Raw genomic sequence first — 23,835 nt, 5'->3', positions numbered from 1 at the left:
TACCTGCATTCTTTTCTTTTTCTTATAAGGCAGTGCTGTAGACCAGTCTGCGGATATGATTGTCAGGGGAAATGAGCGAGTCATCCTGAAATGCTCCCAACCGAAAACCCGCTTTAGCTACATGTGCTGGTATAAGCAAGAAAGGAGGAAAGATGCACGGCTCCAGCTAGTGATTTATTCGAGAGAAGGTGCTGGAGACAGGTTTCCTATTGAGACGGAATTTCAAGACTTCTTTGAGAGCCCTGGAATGCAAGATTACAGCTTGAATCTGATCTTGAAAGAAGCAAAGCCGAGAGACACGGGCACCTACTTCTGCGCTAAGCAAGATCACACAGTGAAGAGGCTGCACAGGAAACCAGTCACAAACCCCTTCACTGGGGAATGTACATGATAATTGTTGCTGCACAGATATGACCCAAGATATTTTGGTGCCTGAGGTGGAAAAATCCAAGTGCCATCCATGTTCTACTAATTAACATGAGACATAACTGACTGGGAAGTTCTCTCTCTCTCTCTCTCTCTCTCTCTCTCTCTCTCTCACACACACACACACACAAACACACAAACACACACAGGAACTGTGTGAAAACCATGTAAAGCATTCAATGCAATATATGTATGTGAAAGGGGTTGAATCCTTAAGGTCTTTTCTGCAAATGGAAGGGCTCCTGTTCACAGAAGGGACTGAGATGCAGTGGAGGCTCCCACTGGAGAGACAGAGGTAAACGTTTAAATAAATAAAGCCTGGCAGAAGGCTTGTGCTTCTCTCCAGTGGCAAAGGTACAGTCATACCTCATGTTACGTCCGCTTCATGTTACATTCTTTCAGGTTACATCCTGCGGCGACCCGGAAGTACTGGAAAGGGTTACTTCTGGGTTTCGCTGTTTGCGCATGCGCAGATGTGCAAAATGACGTCACACGCATGCGCAGAAGCGGCGAATCGCAACCCACACGTACGCAGACGCGCCGTTGCGGGTTGTGCTCTTTTCATGTTGTGAACAGGCCTCCAGAACGGATCCCGTTCGCAACCAGAGGTACCACTGTATTTATTTCAGGTGAATGAGAGCGCAAAGTGACAATTCCTAGATCTTCCTTTGCATTAAAGATCTTTACCACTGTTTTATTTTTTTGAGTATTGAATCCATACATTTCAATTCACTGGGATGTCCTCTCAATGCGTGCAAAGAGAGGAGAGTGAATCTTCTCAAAATATGTTGGATTTTGATCAGTTGGATCTCATAGTGCTATCAATCCACGAGACGTAGTTGCAAACTTTGGTGTAGACTCCAGGGTAGCCTTTCTGGGCACATCCAATGCCCCAGGAGACAATTCCCTGGAGCTGCCCGTTGCAGACCACGGGACCACCAGAGTCTCCCTGTGAAAGAACACAAGGAAAAGCTATTCAGTAAGCGGTACAAGTGAGAGACGGAATATGACTTGTGTTACTCCAATACCTTGCAACAGTTCGTAGAATGTGCCCCTGCCAAACTATAGACTAACTGATCCTTTTTGTCTAATTCCTGCCACACAGGCATCAGTCTCTTGGACAGTACCACCGAAGCCTGGTAACTGCGAAGTTGGGGTGGGATTTCTGAGGGAAACTGTTCAGCACCTCCCCAAAATGATAATTCCAAGGATTATGGGGAGGCAGGGAAGCTATGGCAGTTAAAGCAACTCAAAAGCTGGTAAGGTTTGTCCTGTCAATGCAAGCCCTGCACAAGAGCTTCTGCTTGTGCAATGGGGCTTTCCCATCCCATCCTCCCCACACCCACCCAAAATGGAGTTGGGGAGGGGTTGGGAAGGCCCCAAGAACAGGGGCAGAGAGGGAATGCTTGAATGCTTGCACTGACAAGCTATTCACCATAAGGCAAAGTGGTCTATTCACTTTTTGAGTTCCCTCTCCCACCCAACATTCAAGCGGTGTATAAATTTTATTAAATAAATAAACAGGGTGGCATTTTCTTCCAACCAATAAGTTGAAACAGCCGTGATTTCCAAGGCCTTTCCATCCCACTATAATTTTTTACAGGATTTCAAAGCACCAGAAATGCCAAATGAACAGCAGGCCCCCCAAAACTAATACTGATCTCATAGGGTCTCTCTACAATTATAATGAAGAGCAGAAAGTAGACTTAAACTTAGTCTGCTCAACTGTTGAGTTGCCTTTTTGCAAACAGACCAATAACTCAAGCATTAATCCCGGCTGAACAAGAGGAGGGGTTAACGCTAAAGCAAATCTCAAAACTATCTTCAGGTACTAGTAATGCAAATATAAAAGACTCTTCCTCACAGTTCTCTGGGACAAATAAGGAGAACCCACCAGCCATCAGGTGATTTGCACTATTAACAGAGGATGTTGTATGTATAAAATCTTTTTGGGGCTGATTGTAATAAAATTCTCACCATCCTGGTAGAAATTTGCGAAACCTTGGGGGGGGGGGCGGGAATCTGATAAAAGAGTTTGTGGGGCCTGAAAATAACACCCATATCCCCTCCCATACACATTTTGCCTAATATACATTACACATTTTTTTGCAAAGCAATTTCTCCAAATATAGTGCTTTTTAATTTTCACTAATATACACATTTTTAAAAATGCACACTTTCCCCTCGTATACACATTTTTATATGTATTCCTTGGCTGCAGAAATACAATGCAAATTTGGAGAAGTGCAAATTTTGATGGGCGGCTGTGGTAGGTACTCCTTTAAATGCAAACTGAATTGGGTTTCTCCCCATCCCTAAACCATGGTAGCAATAGGCAACTAGAGACTGGGGGGGTGGGAGGGTTACTCTGCCTAACAGGGAAATTCCTCCTGTCCCTCTGAACCGCCTGATCCCAAAGAAATCCTCCCTCCCTTGCTATTATCCCGTTAGACCTTGCTCAGCAGACATAATAATAATAATTTTATTATTTCTACCACACCCATCTGGCTGGGTTGCCCTTCCTGAATCACTGACTACTAACTGAGCATCTGTAGACATCTGCCTAGAGACCTCTATGCCACTACACTGAAGTGCCTACGGAAAGAGAAGATTTACCTGGCAGGAGTCTTTGCCGCCCTCCAGAAATCCCACACACATCATGTTTTGCGTGATTTGGCCTGGATAAGCATTTGCGCACTGGCTAGAGGAAAGCACGGGAGCATTCAGGCACTGCAGGAGGTCAGGGTAGCTGGCTGCAGGAAGCATAGGAGAAAAGAAAATAGGAATGTTGTATTCATTATTATGATAGAGGGGCGCGGGTGGCGCTGTGGGTTAAACCACAGAGCCTAGGGCTTGCCGATCAGAAGGTCGGTGGTTTGAATCCCCGCGACGGGGTGAGCTCCCATTGCTCGGTCCCTGCTCCTGCCAACCTAGCAGTTCGAAAGCACGTCAAAGTAGATAAATAGGTACTACTCTGGCGGGACAGCGTTTCCGTGCGCTGCTCTGGTTCGCCAGAAGCGGCTTAGTCATGCTGGCCACATGACCTGGAAGCTATACGCCGGCTCCCTCAGCCAATAAAGCGAGATGAGCGCCACAACCCCACAGTCGGTCACGACTGGACCTAATGGTCAGGGGTCCCTTTATCTTTATTCATTATTATGATTTACGTGGAAAGTATTGCATTGGAAGAAGCAAAGATCACCAGTGTCGAAGCAATGATTCTTCAACATCAGCTTCGTTGGACTGGTCATGTTGTGCGGTTGCCTGATTGTCGTCTTCCAAAGCAACTACTCTATTCCAAACTTTAAAATGGTGAGTGGAATGCTGGTGGTCAACAAAAGAGGTTTAAAGACTGTCTCAAGGCAAATCTAAAAAAAAAGTAGTATAAACAATGACAACTGGGAAACAGTGGCCTGGGAGCGCTCCAATTGGAGAACAGCCTTTACCGAAGGTGTCATGGGCTTTGAAGACGCTCGAACTCAGGACAAAAAGGAGAAACGTGCTAACAGGAAGGCATGCTTGGCAAATCCACACCATGATCAACTCCCACCCGGAAACCTATGTTCCCACTGTGGAAGGACATGTGGATCCACAATTGCCCTCCACAGTCACTTACAAACCCACTGTTAAAACCGTGTTTATGGAAGACAATCTTACTCGACTACGAGTGATCACCAAAGAAGAAGAAGACTTTTTGATATTGTTTATGACTACTTTCGCCCTGTAATTTTTCATATGTTGAGCATGGTTTCGACTTTGGAAAGGCGGCATACGAATAAAATGATTTTGAAAACGGGGAAAACTTCCTTTCATGATTTTCTTTCCCCTGTAACTATAGATTATAGATAGTATTTTAGGCACGGGGCTGGGGGTGATTTGGGGAAGTGAAGCAATGAGGAGGGATTCTCCTGGTCCACATCCTGCTAAAGGAGACTGCCCTCGTGATAAGAGGACATGGTCAGTGTTGAAATAAGATTCAGCTGCCAGTCAGCCTGGCTTATACACATGGAATGGAGTGGAGAGCAGGGTGAGCCAGGGGTGTGGAGTCAGGGGGGAGGGCTGCTGGTGCGATGGCCCTGGGTGCACTTTTTCTGGGAGGGCAGCATGGGGGGGACACAACAGGCACGCACCCTTTGATCCCAGCCTCACAGGGTGAGGGCAAGACTGGAATCAAAGGGCGCATAGCTGTTGTGTCCTTATGCTGCCATCGCATCAGCATTGAGGGATGGGCAGCCATGCCTTGCCCCGGGCACACACACACACCCCGCCCTGGGCACCATGAAGACACGCTCTGCTACTGGCGTGAGCAACCTGCCTGTCTCATTCTGTAAAAGTACTTGGACCAGCCCTGCATTGGCATAGCCAATGGGGAGCAAGGGGGCATCTGCCCATCCATGAAAGTTAATCAGTAAAAATACTTAACTAACTGGGGTTCTTCCCTCCCTAACATAAATCCTGGTTGTTGTTGTTTAGTCATTTAGTCGTTTCCGCCTCTTCGTGACCCCATGGACCAGAGCACGCCAGGCACTCCTGTCTTCCACTGCCTCCCACAGTTTGGTCAAACTCATGCTGGTAGCTTCGAGAACACTATCCAACCATCTCGTCCTCTGTCGTCCCCTTCTCCTTGTGCCCTCCATCTTTCCCAACATCAGGGTCTTTTCCAGGGAGTCTTCTCATGAGGTGGCCGAAGTATTGGAGCCTCAGCTTCACGATCTGTCCTTCCAGTGAGCACTCAGGGCTGATTTCCTTAAGAATGGATAGGTTGGATCTTCTTGCAGTCCATGGGACTCTGAAGACTCTCCTCCAGCACCAGAATTCAATCCTGGTTATGCCTATGCAATCTGGGTATTGCTTTTAGAGAGTAAGTTACAATGGCAATCTTAGTCTTAACTTTAAAGGGCACGTTAAAAGCAACTAGATCTTTTTTAAGGCAACAAAAGGAGATGGAAGAACATGGTTGGGTGGCTAACATGTTGCTCTCTACCCCACCGCCACCCCCTGTTTGTACTCAGCATTCTTGCCCTTGCACCTGCATCACAAAAGAACACAAAGGAGCACTCACTGCCACTGCTGCGGGTGTTGCCCCAGCCGGAAATGAGGCACTGTGTCCCAGTGGTCACGCAGCTGGTGGGCAGGCTGACCAATCTGACCCGGGTGTTGAGGGTTGCCTGGGTGGACAGCTTGATGAGCATGATGTCATTGTCCAGTGTGTTGGCGTTGTATCTTGGGTGGCGGATGACTTTGGCTGAATTAATATACTGCTCGCTGCCATCGTTTAAGGTCAAACTGTGTTCCCCAAGTCTCACCTGGATACGTCTGGTTTCAGACAAAGAAGAGGACCTTGATCATCCACATTCCTGTTTTAACACCCCACACAACCCCAGAACCACTGACATTGCTGCTTTTCTTTGGAGCACACCATTCTCCAAAGTGACTTGAATCCTGACAAATGTGGGATGGGTTGCAAGTTAGCTTCTAGTCCCGAAATACTCAGGCCACCTGGTCCATCTAGCTCAGAAATATCCACACCAGGCTTTTCCAAACTTGGGTTTCCAGCTGTTTTTGGACTACAGCTCCCATCATCCCTAGCTAGCAGGACCAGTGGTCAGGGATGATGGGAACTGTAGTCCAAAAGCAGCTGGAGTCCCAAGTTTGGAAAAGCCTGGTCTACACTGACTAGCAATGGTGCTCCAAGTTTGAGGCAGGAACTCTTTCCCCCCAACTCTACCTGGAGATACCAAGAGTTGAACCTGGAAACTTCTGCACACAAAAGCTCTTCTACTGAGCTATGTGGTTCCTGCTTCAGTGCAGGCTGAGTTGTTGGCATCTGTCTGTCTCGAGAGACAATGCAATGTGTGCCTCTGGGGGCGAAACCACTGGGTTAGCAGCACCAAAGTGACCTCCCCAGACTGCAATCCTGGGCAGTGTATATGGAGGTCCTGGGCTGCCCAGATGACAAGACCCACCTCTTGGCCTCTCTGATGTGGTCCAAAGGAAAGCAGAAGAATACGTTTGGCACCAGCTTGGCAGCAGACAGGGTGCCAACTTGAATAAAATATTGGGGAGGAGCAGGTAAGCCCCTCCTCATATAATTGATCACAAGATGAGGTGCATGTACATCATTTGAATGGCAATGCCCATCAACTTAGGGTGGGGCTGTCAAACATTTTATTGGGGGGCCAAATACACCTTGGGCCCTAGGAGTTGCCAGAAGGAAGCGTACAAGGCACCATCTAACTGGCATAGGGACTCCACTCTGGATTTGTGTAGGTTTACTCCTCAGCCCTTTCTTCTCCTGAAACCACCCCAGAAGGCAGCAGAGGTTTTGGATCGGAGGTTTCCTTCTCCTAGATGGGCTACCTTCTCAGGTTGACGAGCCCCATCTGCCCCTCACTTCCCTCTACAACACGTGCAGAAACAGCCTTCGTGACCATTGGACCCACTGTTGGCATCGTCTGCTCAATCCGCCAGAGCCTGTCTTCACATGCAGGGAGGTCCCTAACTCACCAAGGGTTTGAAACCCAGTGGCTACCTTCACCTGGTTTAGCTGGCCAGCTGATGCCGTTCCCAGGGTGTGGCTGCTGCCACATGCTGACAGCTTCTAGGGGCCACAGGTGAGAGCTGAGTGCAGGGTGGGAACCAAAGGTAGACTAACTACCCCAGAAGAAGCACAATTGGTCCCCCATCAGAAGTACTAGCCCTCCTCCAACATCCCATGCAACCTCATACAGGTTGAATCTTCCAGTGGTTATTATTATTATTTCCAGTGTCGACTGCAGGGGGCAGTGTCTACTACTGCTCACAAAAGGAATACCAAAATAAATACAGTGGTACCTTGGGTTATGAACTTAATTCGTCCCAGAGGTCGTTCTTAACCTGAAACAATTCTTAACCTGAGGCGTGCTTTCGCTAATGGGGCCTCCTGCTGCCACTGTGCTACTGGCGCGCAATTTCCATTCTTATCCTGGGGCAAAGTTCTTAACCTGGAGCAACCACTTCCTGGTTAGCAGAGTTTGTAACCTGAAGCATCTGTAACCCGAAGCACCTGTAACCCGAGGTACCACTGTAAATAAAAAATCAGAGCAATACTGCTGAAAGGAGCAGCATGACAAGTTTGTTTGTTTTTTAAACTTACGACTTATAGCAGTGAGCAGCCGAAACAACCCACTGGTTGTTGATGAGCGAACCACCACAGAAGTGGTATCCGGAATTCAGGGAAACTTGGTAGGGGACAGAATGCGACTGGCAGGTGTAGCCTCCCACGATTTTATCATCATCATCATCATTGATGGGGAAGGCAACTGGGGAAAGAATGAAGAACATCAAATTCAGTATTTGGGGTCCTGGGAGACACACCAGCCTACAGATTGGGCTTCATGAGGTCTATGTTCCATGGCTCTACTGTGCAAATGATTAAGCATAGCAGAAACTCAACCCGCTGTCCGTTTTGTCTACCATTAATTTTAAAACCCTGGCATGCCACAATCCTTTCCTTCCATTTAGCAAGGCAAGGTTCTTGTTGTCTATAATCCCCATGTAGGCGAAGAGCTGTCTAATTGCACAGTGTACTAGGAAACATCTGGTGAAAGTGAAAGGAAGAGAACTCAAAATTTCCATATCTCCCAGATGTTTTCCTAGCCTGGTCAAGTCCTGTTTCTTACGTACTTGCGGACTAAGCAAAGAGCCACCAGTGTCTCCTATTGGAAGGTTGGCCACTTTGCCCATCCACGCCTCCTTCAAGAATCTGTCTTTAAAATAATGTATGGTTACCAGATTTTTTTCAATGAATCCGGGGACACTTTTTTTTGGGAAGCTGAGTAGCAACAGGGAGTCAGTAGTGGGGATGGTGAAGCAAAAGACCCTGGGCCCAAGCACACATGTGTATTATATAAAGGTGAAAAGCCCTTCTGTCGCACCCTGTGAAACATAAATGCACAGAGTTTTTGAAAAACTGGGCAATGGCGTGCCACCCACCCGCGACTCCCCAGCCTCCCCCGATCTGTAAAAACAGGGGAAAGGGGACAGGAGATCGGGGAAGGCTTGGGAGTCATGGGCGGGCGCCATAGCCCAGGAGGGGTGCAAGGGGCGCGCTTTCTCTGCCAGGCAAGGTGCAAAGCCCTTCTTTCGCACCCTGTGAAACATAAATGCGCAGAGTTTTTTAAAAACTAGGCAACTGCGTACCCCCCGCTCGTGACTCCCGAGCCTCCCCTGATCTCCTGCCCGCTTCCACCTTTGTTTTGACTGAAGGGCTTTGCACCTGGCCTGGCAGAGAAACCGCTCGTCTTGCGCCCCTCCTGGGCAACAGCCGCCCACCCACAACTCCTGAGCCTCCCCCGATCTGTCAAAACAAAGGGGAACGGGGCAGGAGATCTGTACCGCAGGACGTCCCCGGTTCTCCTTCAGCAGTGGCAGTGGCAGCAAGCAGCTCCTGAAGCCAGCCAGAGCCAACTGCGCTACCAGGCTGGCTCCGGGCTCCTGAGGCTGCCGCTGCCACGTTTCCTGGAGAGATTTGCAAATCCGGGGACATTCCGGGGATGGAATTTGTCCGGGGACAGATTTGCAAATCTGGGGACTGTCCCCGGGAACCGGGGACGTCTGATAACCCTAAAATAACAGGCCTCGTGTGTTTGTCTCCATTTGGCTGGTCAGGACTGGAGGGCAGCGACAGACATCGCAGAGGCACAGCTTCCCTTTGGGTGTGACCCCTACTTGTCAAAGAGGTAAACAGTCTCAGGAGTGTTCAAAGTGGCAGGAAGAGCCATCTCCCCTTGTTACCCAGATAGGAACCATGAGAAACCCAGACACTTACCAGCCACTCCCAAGAAGGCTATGAACCAAACAAATTTCATGGTGTTTTCTTCAAGTGGGAAAGCCAAGAGGAAGCATTGTATATTTATATCCTGGGGTTATCTCCACCCCAAGGACTTTATCCAATGGAAAAGTACACAATGGAAAATCTAGAAAATCCATACTTGGGTTTGCATTAACAACAGGTGGTGAGGAAAAAGAGAATCAATCATACATTAATCACAGACCCTCCAAGTGTCCCTCTTTTCTAGGGATAGTCCCAGATTTACAGAAGCCATCTCAGTTTCTGATTTGATCCCAGAATGCCCCACTTTTCCTTAAGATGTCCCTATTTTCATCGGAGAAATGTTGGAGAGGATGGAGTTATGCAAACCCTGAACCAAGGAGATAAGTAACTATATAAGCTGTAGAAGACATCTGAAAGCAGCCCTGTATAGGGAAGGTTTTTTAAATGTTTAATGTTTTATTATGTTTTTATATATGTTGAAAGCCACCCAGAGTGACTGGGGCAACCCAGTCAGATGGGTGGGGTATTATTATTATTATTAAAAAATAGGATGTCCCTATTTTCATCAGAGAAATGTTGGATGGTATGTAATCATAAATTCACAAAATATAGATGGTAACCTTCCTTAATCTTAACTCCTATTTGAGAGTCCTCCCCACCAGGTATCTCTGATATGTAATAGTGTGGGATTGAGATTTGATATTAATTTTATATTGGCCTTAGGAAATTTCCTTCAGAAATATGTTTGAAGTTGTGCTCTGAATAAAGAGGCATTTGTCCAGAGCATCACTCCGGAATTTTGCTCCAGATTGCAAACTGTATTTCTTCGAATCCTGCTATGCTTCTGCTATAAAGCCCTTGGTTGACCCAGTCCTCCGGTTTTCAGACCCCAACCTCAGGCCAAGTACAGTGGTACCTCGGGTTACAGACGCTTCAGGTTACAGACTCCACTAACCCAGAAATCGTACCTCTGGTTAAGAACTTTGCTTCAGGATGAGAACAGAAATTGTGTGGCAGCGGCAGCGGGAGGCCCCATTAGCTAAAGTGGTACCTCAGGTTAAGAACAGTTTCAGGTTAAGAACAGACCTCCAGAACGAATTAAGTTCTTAACCTGAGGTACCACTGTACTTGCCAATGTCATTTGCTCACATTCACTCCCCTTGTTTGTCCCATTCGTCTGTTTTCTTACCACCCTCGTCATTTACATGTTCCTAGGGGCAGAAATATGTCTTCTCTCTCCCGACTATGTCTTTCTCTTTTTTCTAAGCAAGATGAGCAGCAGGGATGACAAAAAGCAGCGCCTTGGGTGAGGCTTTGGGGAAGAAAGATGGAAGACAACAAAGGGGAGCGTTTTTACAGCTCCCTCACTGTGTGCAACTAGAAATATGGAGAACTGGAGCCAGAGATACTGGGTACAGCTGACTCACTGAATTTTTCTTTAAGTGAAAGGAGAACTGCAATGGGAAACAGGTGTATTTTATTCATTACCATTCTTCTAAGCAGTTTTGCGCGGTGTTCCTGGTTTTCCTCATTTTTTGAAGTTGCTCAGGTGTGTGGGCTAGTGACCGCCGAAGCAAGACCACTCAGTGTGCTTCAAGACAGAGTCACGATATGAGTGAAGGTCTCTCCTATGAACCCCTGCTCTATACTAGAATACAGAGCTCAGCATGTACTGCCAATCTCAGATCAGAGAAGCAAGAGGGTTAATGTTTTTCTCTGGTCTACAGTTTCTGCTTCTGTCCAACTTTGAGATCATGCCAATGTCTATTGCCCAAGTTGTACTCTGAATGAATTATATGTTTTGTTCCAAAAGATTTATTACTAAAAATTGCATTTGTTTTATTTGGGGATGGTATGGTTGTCTAGCAAATACTCCAAACCTAGGTACAAACACTGAAATCTTGACAAATTTTGCAGTTTGGTGAAGTCTCTGTTGAGCTTCAAGCACAATTCTGCATATATGAGGCTCACATTCTTAACAGATGAAAAACCCAATCACTTTGGAGTACAGTCGTTCCTTAGATCCCAAACGCCTTGGTACTTGGATGTTTTGTTTCCCAAATGCCGCAAACCCGGAAGTGAGTGTTCCGGTTTGCAAACGTTCTTTGAAACCCGAATGTCCAATGGGGCTTCTGCGCCTTCGATTGGCTTCTTTTGTTTCCGTTCGACTTCCAAGGTACGACTGTACTTGGATTTAACTTAAATTTACTGTAGAGCCAATTTCTCTATCTGTTACACAGAATCCAAAGTGAGAAATAAAACAGTTGTTCCCATAAATCTCTTATTACCTGGAGGGAGATATGTGCTTCCCCAAAGTCATAAAACAACTTGTATGTGTAAATCACCAGTAGACTCAGAATGCATATAGAAGAGTACCTTGTACTGAAGAACACAGAACAAGGCTCACAGAACAAGATGTGGGGGTGCAAGGGTAAAGTTTTCTTGGAATATGAGCCAAGAAAGGGTTGCAAGTTGAGATGCAGTATGGGTAACTCAGGAAACATAATAAAAATAGGATTGCGAAAAATTGGAAAAGTGGTATTATACCAACAAAAACAGAGTGGCTTGCCAAATTATTGGAGTATTACAATATATCCAAAACAATGGGAGAAATTGGAAGGATCTCAAAAGAGAAGATAGACAGGGACTGAAAGGTGTTTAAAGGATACTTGCAAAACCATATTGAAAAATCAGAACTCCTATTAGAATAAACAAGTTCCATTTTAAATACTGAAATACTAAATAAGATGGATAACAATGTGTAATAGAAAAAGAAGCATGAAATTAGGTTAAAGGTGTGTGAAAGAAAGCAATAGAAGTGGAAAGAAATTGCAATTGAGTAGATTGGAAGTCTAACACAAAGGTGGGGTGAGGGGTGGTGGATGGTGATGGGAAAAGGAATTATCTGTGGGATTGAGTGTAGGTATGTTTGAACATTTTTAAGGATTGTATGAAATGTATGTTTGTATATTCACAATATGTGTGTATTAATGCTGAATTATTTTAATAATAAAAACTTTTTTAAAAAAAGGATTGCTAACTCATTCAGGTGTCAGCTAATGTCAGTTTGAGATTATATGCCCCTAGCAGAGAGATGAGCTCCTCTTTCTCTGTCGGTCCCCAGCTGCTTCACCTCATTGGCTGGACGGTCTCAGAATCAGAGCCAATGAGGTGCTCAAGTGAGCCTCTTCTTTAACGGAACTCCACTCCAGCACTGAGGAGGCAGCAGATGTCTTCCTCTGCATTTCTCTTGCAACAGACACCATGTGGTGGTCGGTGCTGGGTGTCTCTGTTGGCCTGCAGCTGTTGACAGGTAGAGATCTCTCTCACACAGGCAGGATATATCTAAGGGCTTCCATATTTGCAAAAGGCAGGGTGAAAAGAAACCAGCTGCATAGAATAACCCTTTCAGGAGAGATCTGCCAAGGTGGTTGGCAATGAGATAGAAAAAAAATGCATCCTACAAGCAATATGGAGATTGCAACAGGGAAGAGAAATTAGGAGGAGAGAGAATACCAGGAGAGATTTGATGTATGAGAGAGAGAAGCACAAAAAATAAGTTACCTGCCTTGGGAGAAGAGGTGGTTCATAGTTCAGACATAGAAGAGTCTAGTGCATGCTTGATTCCTAATGGGCAGGGTACCAGGGAAAGGGAGTTTACCACCAATCTGGTCTCTAGGTTCACTCTGTGTCTTTCCTGAGGAAAAGAAGCTCAGCAGTGCAAAGTGGAGTGGGAAATGTTGAGGAGGGGGTGCGTAGGAGAACTAGAAAGAAAGGGGTAAGGGAATGGACTGGGAAGAGCTGGGATTATGGGATGGAACCTTCACCACAACCTTTTTCTGATGAAGTATAAGCAAATAGTTAGCACAAAAGTTGGACAGAACTAAAGAACGAGGAAGCAAACAACAACAAGGGGGGAAATGTGGAGCCGAACTGTGACATGCACGCTCTCTTATTATGGGCCCTTCTTCGTTTCTCTGGTGTTTTGCAGGTCTCTGCAGTGGGATCAATGTGATACAGGAGGATCGCTTCCAAATCATCCGGGAAGGGAGCAAAACAATCATAGACTGCAAGCATGATGACTCGTCCTACTTATATGTTTTTTGGTACCAGCAGAAGAGCAACAGTGTGCAGAAGCAGCTGCAACTCATTGGATTTTCTATACATGGGAATGACCCAGAGATGGAGATGACCCAATACAGCATAGACAGACCGGAAGTGACACGTGCCTCCTTGTCCATCCCTCGGGGACAAGCTGCAGACACAGCAGTGTATTTCTGTGCGGCTAGTAAAGGCACAGCGAGAGTTCTCTGCATCACAGCTGCACATAAACATCGCAGCTCTGCCCACACTCCCACCTAGGCCACAAACACACGCAAACTCTAACCAGTCACCTTCATGTTCGGAGGAGGGCAGGAAACAGCTGCTGCTGCCGTTGCTGATGGCATGTCTGCAACGATCATCCAGTGTTCTCTAACCACAGTTCGCTCAGAACTTCAGTTGTGTGTCCCCCAAATTGCTTTTGAGAAGTTGCTTAACTTGCAGCATGATGACAGAACCTTGTCCCAGACAAGCCAAAGAGGGACAGCCAGGTTAGCTCCCCAGAAACCTAAAAACAAACAAACAAATTTATACATACATACATACATGGGACATGGGTGGCGCTGTGGGTTAAACCACAGAGCCTAGGACTTGCCGATCAGAAGGTTGGCGGTTCGAATCCCCGTGACAGGGTGAGCTCCCGTTGCTTGGTCCCTGCTCCTGCCAACCTAGCAGTTCGAAAGCACGTCAAAGTGCAAGTAGATCAATAGGTACCGCTCCGGCGGGAAGGTAAACGGCGTTTCCATGCGCTGCTCTGGTTCGCCAAAAGTGGCTTAGTCATGCTGGCCACATGACCCGGAAGCTGTACGCCGGCTCCCTCGGCCAATAAAGCGAGATGAGCGCCGCAACCCCAGAGTCGGCCATGACTGGACCTAATGGTCAGGGGTCCCTTTACCTTTACCATACATACATACATACATACATGCCCCACCCATCTGATTGGGCTTCCCCAGTCACTCCGCGCGGCTTCCAACAAAATATTAAAAATATAATAAAACACCAAACATTAAAAACTTCCCTAAACAGGGCTCCCTTCAGATGTCTTCCAAAAGTCAGATAGTTGTATGTTCTGCTCAGTGGCAAGCAGTCACTGGTCTAGGGGGACAGGGCTAGTCCCCTTAATGTTCCTGCCAGTGCTTTTTTTTCCTAGAAAAAGAGGTGCCGTACTCACCATGAAGTTGTTACAGTAAGTGCCACACTTTTTAACAACAAAAAGATGTGCCGCTACTGCGTACCCTTGAGTACCCCCCCCCCCGGGGGGGGGGAGCACTGGTTCCCAGTAAATTGGAGCCTGAAAGTATTATATATATAATTTTTATTACACTTTTCTGTTTTACAATTTAAAATACTCATTTAAACATCCTTAAAATTTCAATGACTTCCCCTCTTCTGTTTCCATAGTTCATTTTGCATATCACAAATCCCTGCATATTTTACAAAAACTAAACCATTCAGTATTCCGTTATTGCATCCATCAAAACTTATTTAAACTGTTGAATTAGTGCTGCCAACGTTTTCAAGTGTACACAGTTCCCCCCATGTATTCAATAAACGTTTTCCAATCTTCTGTAAATGTATGTTCTCTTATTCTATGCGCATATTCTGTCAGCTTAAGTTGCCATTCTTCTTTAATTTAGGACCTTAAAGTATTAAATTCCGGTGCCTCCTTCCCAAAGCCCAGAAAGCTTCTGCCCATTTTAGGGAGGGAAGCATGATGTCTCTGATCCTAATTGTTCCCCTACCATCTCTGGGTCAGCTTTAAAAAATGTTCTGTGTCCATGTTTTCAATATATCTTTTTAATGAGGGGCGCAATGCATTTTTGTAAACCGCTTTGAATGTTGTTTTCCTTTTTTTTAAAAAAACAATCCAGCAGTGTTATAAATTTCATGAAATGCAGGAAATCCATTTAACTGTGTGCTTCACCTTTCGAACTTGGCCATTCAAGGGAGTCTTCCATCCTCAAGGGGGAGCGGTTGAGCCTACGCCGTATTTCTGCAAGGAGATGGTTGAGAAACAGCAAACGCTCCGAGATGAAGGTCCAGACCGTGTGGTGTGTGGCTGTTTCTCTCTTGGCTGCAGGTGGGTTTGTAGCTGGGAGGAAACGACCAGTCAGGAAACCTTAAAATATTCTGCTGGAATTTAAATGTTCTTACAATTTCCCTCAGGTTGATACAAACCGAGGAGGAAAGAACGAGGAGGGCAAGTTGGAGAATCGAAGCTTCTGGGGCAGACACCTCTTGCTGTGGACTTGCTTCGTCAACCTGGTGGCATCCATGTATTATTGCTGGATTACAATTCCCTTCAATCCTGGCTAGCATGGCTGATGGCTCTTCAGAAAGCTCAGTCAGCAGAGCATGAGACTCTTAATCTCTGGATCGTGGGTTGGAGCCCTACGTTGGGCCAAAGATTCCTGCATCGCAGGGGAATTGGATGAGATGACCCTCCTGGTCTCTTCCAAACCTACAATTTTATGATAGGATTTGTAGTCCGAAACAACTGGAGGGTACCAGGTTGAGGAAGACTGTTCCAGACACTAGCAGGAGGTCTTTAATTCTGTGTGTATGTTGTTGTTGTTATGGGTTTCTGTTGTTATTATGGGTTTCTTTGTTGAAAACCACCCTGTGACTCATGGATGAAGGGCAGTACATAAATAATATCTAATAATATTATTACAGTGGTACCTCAGGTTACATACGCTTCAGGTTACATACACTTCAGGTTACAGACTCCGCTAACCCAGAAATAGTGCTTCAGGTTAAGAACTTTGCTTCAGGATGAGAACAGAAATCGTGTTCTTTAGCTAATGGAGCCTCCTGTTGCCGCCGCGCCACCAGAGCACCATTTCTGTTCTCATCCTGAAGCAAAGTGCTTAACCTGAAGCACTATTTCTGGGTTAGCGGAGTCTGTAACCTGAAGCGTATATAACCTGAAGTGTATGTAACCTGAGGTACCACTGTACAGGCAAACCATCTTCATACTGCCCACCTCCCAGTTCTGTGATGGATGGAGGAGCTAGCAGTCACAGAGGGTCATCAGCTCCCTACCCAGTTCCCCCAGATGCTGGGGTAGGGTGAGTCCCAGGACAGTTAGCGTGGCATACAAATCATGTGACCGCTGTGCAGTTGTAGCACAGATATGCGTAGAAATAGAAAAATGAATACGATTATCTGAGCAATTTCTTTGAGTGTATCTTTTTCTCCACCAAGGGCTTGCAGGCAAAGAGATCCACCAGGCACCAAGCTTGATGGTGAAGGAGGGTGGAATAGCCCAGCTGGAATGCAGTCAAACCTACGGACACGATAACATGTATTGGTACAAGCAACAGCCCCAGGGGATGGGCCTTCAGCTTCTCTATTACTCCATTGAAAATGCTGTGGAGACCAACGAGATCAAGTCGGACAGACTGACGGCTCGTCGGCTGGACAATAAAGTCTTTTGCTTGAACATCTCCTCGGTCGAAGCAAGCGATACAGCCGTGTATTTCTGTGCTAGCAGAAGATACACAGTAGTCGGGAGCTCTTCCTGCAGTGTGCAATAACTGCCTGCCCTGGCTGTGTTTAGCAACGTGACACCTGTCGTCTTTGAGAACTAGGCCTTAGAAGGGGTGGGCTGCTATTTGAAAGGAGTTTTGCTCTGACTGGGGAATTCCACCCGGCGTAATGTGTGCTGCCACCGTTTCACTCTGACTGATGGGAGAGGAACTCCATTCATCACCGCAGACCCTGCACCAGGGTCACCTTGATGTTGTTACAGTTCCCATCATCTCTGAATAATGACCATGTTGGCTGGGGACTGTAGTCGGATGGAGGGCCACCATTTCCCTATCCCTGCCTTATCATTTAAGAATTACATCATAGGGTCCATTGAGGGCTGCTGAACACTTGAGTTGCCAGTGATGCATTTCTCTCCTTCTATTTTAAATAAAACAATAAATATCCCAGGCCCTTGGCTAATTAAGACAATCTCTGGTTGGTTGGTTGGTTGGTTGGCAGGCATCCTTTTGTCTCGGGTGACAATGGAAAAGTATGCCTTTGGGGGGTGAAGTCAAAGCATTGGAGAGTTACAGCACCTGCCGTAGAGACCGATAGGGGAGAGACATGTTTTGTTGTGTCTGGGGAAGATGAAGGTGTCTGATTGTGCTTATCTATGGCCTTTTAAATTGAGTGTGGGGGGTTATTGTTTTCATTTGTTATTACCGTATGGTTTTTTGTGTTTTTATGTTGCAAGCCGCTCTGTGATCTTCGGATGAAATTAAATAAGTACGTAAAATATATTTTATAGGATGATGCTTTGAGGCAACGATTCCTTTTAATCGGTTTTTGCTAACCGGGCAAAATGTTTTGGGCTAGAACTTGCATCAGCCCCAGCCGGTGCAATTATTTGGCAAAGGGTGCTTTACAGCTTCATTTAAAAAGAAACCAGAAATTAGAAGAAGAAGAAGAGTTTGGATTTGATATCCCGCTTTATCACTACCCGAAGGAGTCTCAAAGCGGCTAACATTCTCCTTTCCCTTCCTCTCCCACAACAAACACTCTGTGAGGTGAGTGGGGCTGAGAGACTTCAAAGAAGTGTGACTGGCCCAAGGTCACCCAGCAGCTGCATGTGGAGGAGCGGAGACGCGAACCCGGTTCCCCAGATTATGATTCTACCGCTCTTAACCACCACACCACACTGGCTTTATTAGTAATTAGAAATTAGTTCCTTTCACAAGGAAAGGGCCCTCCACACATTCTCTGAAAGCATTCTGAGTAGGCTGCCATAGTTTTCAGAACACAACCATGGGAGCCTTATTCTGATCCAGCTGGGAGGTGACTTTTAAGGGAAAAAACAGGAAGTAACTAAGATTCACACTAGCATTCAGTTTCAGTGGCGCCATTGCCATTATATGAGAACAAGGAAGGTGTTCATGGTGAGTTCTAGCACCTCTCTGTTTAGAAAAACAGCACTGAGATTGCCTAATCAACTCTCTCTTTGTCTACACAGAGTTACATCCCTGCCAGAATGTAACAAGTGATATAAACATTTGTGGCTTGTCATGTTATAGAATATTCCTGGGCAAGAAAAAGAAGAAGTAACATTAAAGAATTTAATCGTGGAAAGCATAATAAAAAAGCAGGAACATTGGACAATAAATACAAAAACCATGGCATAAACAGGATTGTGTTGCAAATATCCTCTGGACACAAACAAGCATGCCCTAAACTCTCAGTCCCACCAATTAAAAATGGAGCACATTGATGCGTCAGGTTAAAATGTATGTTGGTTTATTGCATTATATACAGGGAAGGGGACTTTTGTTGTTGCACTTCAACTCCAATCAGCCCCAGGCAGTAGGGCTATTGACGGGAGTCCAGCAACAGTTCACAGCCCACAGATTTCGTGCCCCTAAACTAGAGCAGCAAAGCCAGCAGTATCTGCTTACCTTGACTTTGTGATGTCAGGAGGGGAGTCAGTGTGACGGAACCACAGAAGGAAGCGTGCCACATGAAACTTGCCGAAAGTCTAGTGGCTGCGTTAGAGAAGAGATGTGGATTAGCTGGTGCTTTCTGAGCGTTTGGCTTTTGGAAATAGGTAAAGCCTTCATCGAACCCTTTTTATATAAAGCTCATCTGCGACGTTGGTTTAAACCAGGGTTTCCCCAACTTGGGTCTTTGGCTGTTTTTGGACTACAATTCCCAACATCCCTGACCACCGGTCCTGCTAGCTAGGGATGCTGTAGTCCAAAAACAGCTGGAGACCCAAGTTTGGAAAACACTGGTTTAAACCCTCACCCCCAATGTTATAACACTTAGTTTCCTCTCTTCCAGGAAGCTCAAATGCTCGCATTGACCAGACACCGGGTTTAGTGCTGAGAGATGGGGACACTGCGCAGCTGGAATGCAATCAAACAGAGTCGCACAGCTATATATTCTGGTACCGGCAGGGTGCAAATCGCGGTCTGCAGTTTCTCTATTATTTCCAGTATCAAGAACTTCTGGACAACAGCAGTCTTCCTGAACGGTTCGCAGCCGAGCGGCCTGAGACTCAGCGCCTTAAGCTGAAGATCTCCTCTGTGAAACAAGAGGATTCAGCCATCTATTTCTGTGCAACCAGCATTGACACAGCAGTTCAAAGTAATGCTTCCCACCTACAAAAACATTTCATATGTATGAGCGTCTGAAGGTGGAACGAGACAGACACGATCTTGTGTTTTTCTCATAACACTCATGCTGGGAATTGGGGCAGTATTTGAATAGACAAATCAGCGGATGAGAGAGGAAGTGCTTAACCTCTGCCCTGCCTGCCCGCTTTGAATTAATTTAACCTCACTGCGAGAAGTGAGGTTACAGAGAACCAGGCAGAGGGCTTTCTTGGTAGCGGTGCCTGCCCTGTGGAACGCCCTCCCATCAGATGCCAAGGAAATAAACAACTATCTGACTTTTAGAAGACATCTGAAGGCAACCCTGTTTAGGGAAGTTTTTAATGTTTGATGTTTTATCGTGTTTTAATATTCTGTTTGGGAGCCACCCAGAGTGGCTGGGGAAACCCAGCCAGATGGGCAGGGTATACCATATATCATTTCCCAGAATGCTTTTAGAACCTTACAGGTCCACCACATATGATAGAAGGTGCCTTCCTTTTGCTTACATTTCCAGCAGATATTTGCACTTGGGTAATCTGAGGTGACCCAGTGCAAAAATCCTGAGGATCCATGTGCTTTTACCTCCCCCCTTCCAGGCAGCCTTCTTTATCTCTAGAGTCCCTTATCTCCCTCCCGATCCCTTGCCAATCACCTGCTCAGTGGCTTTGTTTCAACACCCCCTTCCCTTTTGTTTGCCTTAGTGTCTTTTCCTTAGCTGGAGTGGTTTTTTGCTCCTCCTTTTATTCTAACTTCTCTCCTCATTGCTTTAATCTTCCTGTCTCCTCTCCTTGCAAGTTCGCTGTCTTTACCTCCCCCTCCCAGGCAGCCTCCTTTATCGCTAGAGTCCCTTATCTCCCTTCCCAATTGCTTGCTCAGTGGCTTTGTTTCAACACCCCCTCTCCTCTTTCTAAAAAAAAATAGCACAAACTGCTTTTTGCCCCTGGGCAATTCGGCTCTGCCATATAAAATGGAATCAATTAAAGTTGAGCTGATTATTCAAAAGTATGGGGCGATCTGATATGGGCTTTATGCACACCATAGATTCAAAGCACCTCCCTACCCCTCCAAGTATTCTGGAAACTGTAGTTAGTGGAGGGTGCTGGAGAATTGTACCGCTGTGGGGCATAAACTACAGTTCCCATGATCCGTATGTGTGCGTGCGCATGCATGCTTTAAATGTGTTTTAAATGTACAGTGTGTAGGCAGCGACAAACCTACATGAGAGTCTTCTTTGGCAATCACTCGTAGCCGAGTAAAATTGTCTTCCATAGACACAGTCTTAACAGTGAGTCTGTAAGTGACCGTGGAGGCCAATTCTGGTTCCACACGTCTTTCCGCAGTGGGGACATAGGTTTCTGAGCAGGAGTTGATCACGGTGAGGGTTTGCCCAGCGTGCCTTCCTCTTAGCAAGTTTCTCCCTTTCATCCCGAGTTTGAGTGTCTTCAAAACCCATGACACCTTTGGTAGAGGCTGTTCTCCAGCTGGAGCACTCCCAGGCCAGTGTTTCTCAGTTGTCATTGTTTATACTACATTTTTAAAGATTTGCCTTGAGAGAGACTTTAAACCTCTTTTATTGACCACCAGCATTACACTTTCCATTTTTAAGTTCAGAATAGAGTAGTTGCTTTGGAAGACGATAATCAGGCATCTGCACAACATGACCAGTCCTACCAAGCTGATGATTGCTTTGACGCTGGTGATCTTTGCTTCTTCCAGTACAATGGCATTAGTTCACCTGTCTTCCCAAGGTGATGTGTAAAAATTATTCAGAGACACTGTGGATGGAATAATTCGAAGCGTTGGAGATGGCATGAAAGTAAACCCCAGTGAACTCTCTCAGTGGGACTTTCAAATAGACATAAAATGAATTACACTGCAGCCCTGGGCAGTCATTGCTGTCTCCGCCTTTGCGATGACATAAACTGGAGTCAAGAGAAGGAAGTAGACACTGCGGCTGTTCTAAAACGTTTGCCCACAAACGTTTGCCCGCAGCTCAGAGGGGAAGAGATGTGGATCATCTGGTGTGTGGCCACCTGCCTCTTGGAAGTAGGTAAGACCTTCACTCAAGGATTCTTATTTAAGACATTGTTTTAAAGGGTTTCTTCACAAGCTTCCCTCTCCCTCTCTCCCCCAGGATGTTCCAATGCAGAGATCAGGCAGCAGTGGAGTCTGGTGCTTCAGGAAGGCAGAAATGCCAGGCTGGAATGCGAACAAACTACCGACCACAACAGCATGTTTTGGTTCCGGCAAGACCCAGGACAGGGTCTGCAGCTTCTCTTTAGTTTCTATTTAAATCAACCACAGCACCAAGGCAACGTTTCTGAGCGTTTCCAAGCTGAGCAGCGTGAAACAAAGCAATGCCACCTTAACATTTCCCCAGCCAAACCAGAAGATTCAGCCGTGTATTTCTGTGCAAGCAGCAAAGACACAGCATTTCAAAGTCACCTCTTCTTCCTACCAAAACCTCACTTCATTGATGTGCATGGAGAGGAGAGCGGAGATGACTTAGCAAGTGGCAGAGGGTTCTTAACCCCACAACGGCCAGCGCTCAGCTGCAAAAGCAGACGATTGTTTTAATTGATGTTGGACCAGCTGGGCTCTGAAATTAGAACTGAGCATGGCTTGCTAAGGTGGGGGTTCTTGGGAAACTGTGTATGTGCAGCTACTCACACAGAGTCAATTAAGGTTTGGCAGACAGCCAGAAGGCAATCTGAAGTAGTAAGTCTGCCTGGAGATAACAGAGACATGGAGACCGCACCCTGATTGGTCAAGCTCTCTCAAGGGAGTGATAATGAATGGCCTACTAACTGGAATGTTACAGATAGGTAGCCGTGTTGGTCTGCCATAGTAAAAAAAAAATTTTTTTTTCCTTCCAGTAGCACCTTAAAGACCAACTAAGTTAGTTCTTGGTATGAGCTTTCGTGTGCATGCACACTTCTTCAGATACACTGAAACAGAAGTTGCCAGATCCTTCTATATAGTGAGAAGGTGGGGACTTCTCCCACTGTTCCATTAATGTTAGGTTTGAAATTGCTTGTTTGCCTCATGACATAACACACGCCATCACAGGCAAGGGAAATGATAACTGTTCAGCACTGTTTCTGACCCAAAACATGTGAGATTACCACTTTTTTTTGTTTGTTTTAACAACAAGCAATCTTCAACATATTGAAAACCATTTTTTAAAAAGTTATACCTAGGAATGGGAAGAAATTCAGTTTGTTTATTACATATATAGGAAAATATATAGTGGATTCCTCTGACATCCCTAGCTGCTAATTCATTCAGATTTGACTAGCTGCTTGGTTGTTGTTTTTACCGCTGAATTGACCTGTCAGTTTAAGATTATGCTATCTTCAGAGAGATGAGCTTCTCTTTTTCAGCAGGTCCCCAGCTGCTCCACCTCCTTGGCAGAAAGGTATCAGAACCAGTTCCTGCCACCAGTGAGCTGCACTCAAGAGAACCTCCTCTTCAACTCTTCTTTGAGGCTCAGAGGCAGCAGCTGCCTTGCTCCACGTTGCTCTTGCAGCAGAGACCATGTGGTGGAAAGCGCTGGGTGTTGGCTTGCAGCTGTTGGCAGGTAGGAGAATCTCTCTCACAGGCAGGATAAGCCTGTCCAAGGGCTTCCACAACTGTAGAAGAAAGGAAGGAAGGAAGGAAGAACCCAGCTGCACAGGGGAGATCTACCAAAGGGTCGGCAATGAGATAAAAAGGGCACCGTGCAAGCAATATGGAATTTGCAACCGAGAAAAGAAACAGGCAGAGAAATGAGAAAGGAGGAGGGCCAGGATAATAACAATAATAATAATAATAATAATAATAATAATAATAATAATAATAATAATTTTTTATTTATACCCCACCCATCTGGCTGGGTTTCCCCAGCTTCCAACAAAACACTAAAATACAATAACCTATTAAACATTAAAAGCTTCCCTAAACAGGGCTGCCTTCAGATGTCTTCTAAAAGTTTGGTAGTTATTTTTCTCTTTGACATCTGGTGGGAGGGTGTTCCACAGGGCGGGTTGCACTACTGAGAAAGCCCTCTGCCTGGTTCCCTGTAACTTGGCTTCTCGCAGTGAGGGAACCGCCAGAAGGCCCTTGGCGTTGGACCGCAGTGTCCGGGTAGAACGATGGAGGTGGAGACGCTCCTTCAGGTATTCAGGATGGGGAAATGAGGGGCAGAAGCCCAGCAAATCTAAAGGCAGAAGAGGTGTCCCATAGTTCTCTCTTTCTCTTGCTTGCTTGCTTTCATTCATATTCTATTTGAATATGTATAATATATTCAGTGCTTTTTCTAGGGGTACGCATGCCCCTAAACATTTTGTGAATCTAAGTTTGGCCTCATTGAGGGGCAGTATTTCAATATGA

General features: G+C 46.0%; 1 protein-coding gene, 1 long non-coding RNA gene and 1 gene segment (V, D, J or C); 2 read left to right on the top strand and 1 right to left on the bottom strand.

Annotated features, from left to right (window-relative positions):
• Nucleotides 1–787: 787 nt before the first annotated feature.
• On the bottom strand, nt 788–18,829 carry LOC310752887 (trypsin I-P38-like; the record flags this gene model as incomplete). 2 transcript variants are annotated; one of them, XM_083594030.1, is made up of 5 exons in its annotated part: nt 788–1,375; nt 3,043–3,179; nt 5,489–5,742; nt 7,562–7,727; nt 18,766–18,829. In XM_083594030.1, 5 exons carry the CDS (start codon nt 18,827–18,829, stop codon nt 1,226–1,228), a joined length of 771 nt encoding a protein of 256 aa, XP_083450156.1. In that variant the 3' UTR covers nt 788–1,225. The 2 variants fall into 2 exon arrangements, with proteins under 2 accessions (XP_083450156.1, XP_083450157.1); XM_083594031.1 differs by lacking the exon at nt 18,766–18,829 and adding an exon at nt 9,236–9,335.
• On the top strand, nt 14,882–17,581 carry LOC310753197 (T cell receptor beta variable 6-1-like). The segment is given in 2 exons: nt 14,882–15,422; nt 16,550–17,581.
• Nucleotides 18,823–22,277, top strand: LOC310753070. Its single transcript, XR_014543148.1, has 4 exons — nt 18,823–18,914; nt 19,151–19,456; nt 21,181–21,514; nt 21,599–22,277. It is a non-coding gene; the product is annotated as an uncharacterized lncRNA (long non-coding RNA).
• The last annotated feature ends 1,558 nt before the right edge of the window (nt 22,278–23,835 follow it).

Source organism: Podarcis filfolensis, assembly GCF_964270895.1.
Source record: "Podarcis filfolensis genome assembly, chromosome: 17".
NCBI classification, from domain to species: Eukaryota; Metazoa; Chordata; class Lepidosauria; order Squamata; family Lacertidae; genus Podarcis; species Podarcis filfolensis.
The sequence above is the reverse complement of the archived record's forward strand: the minus strand, read 5'-3'. Positions and strand labels throughout refer to the sequence as shown.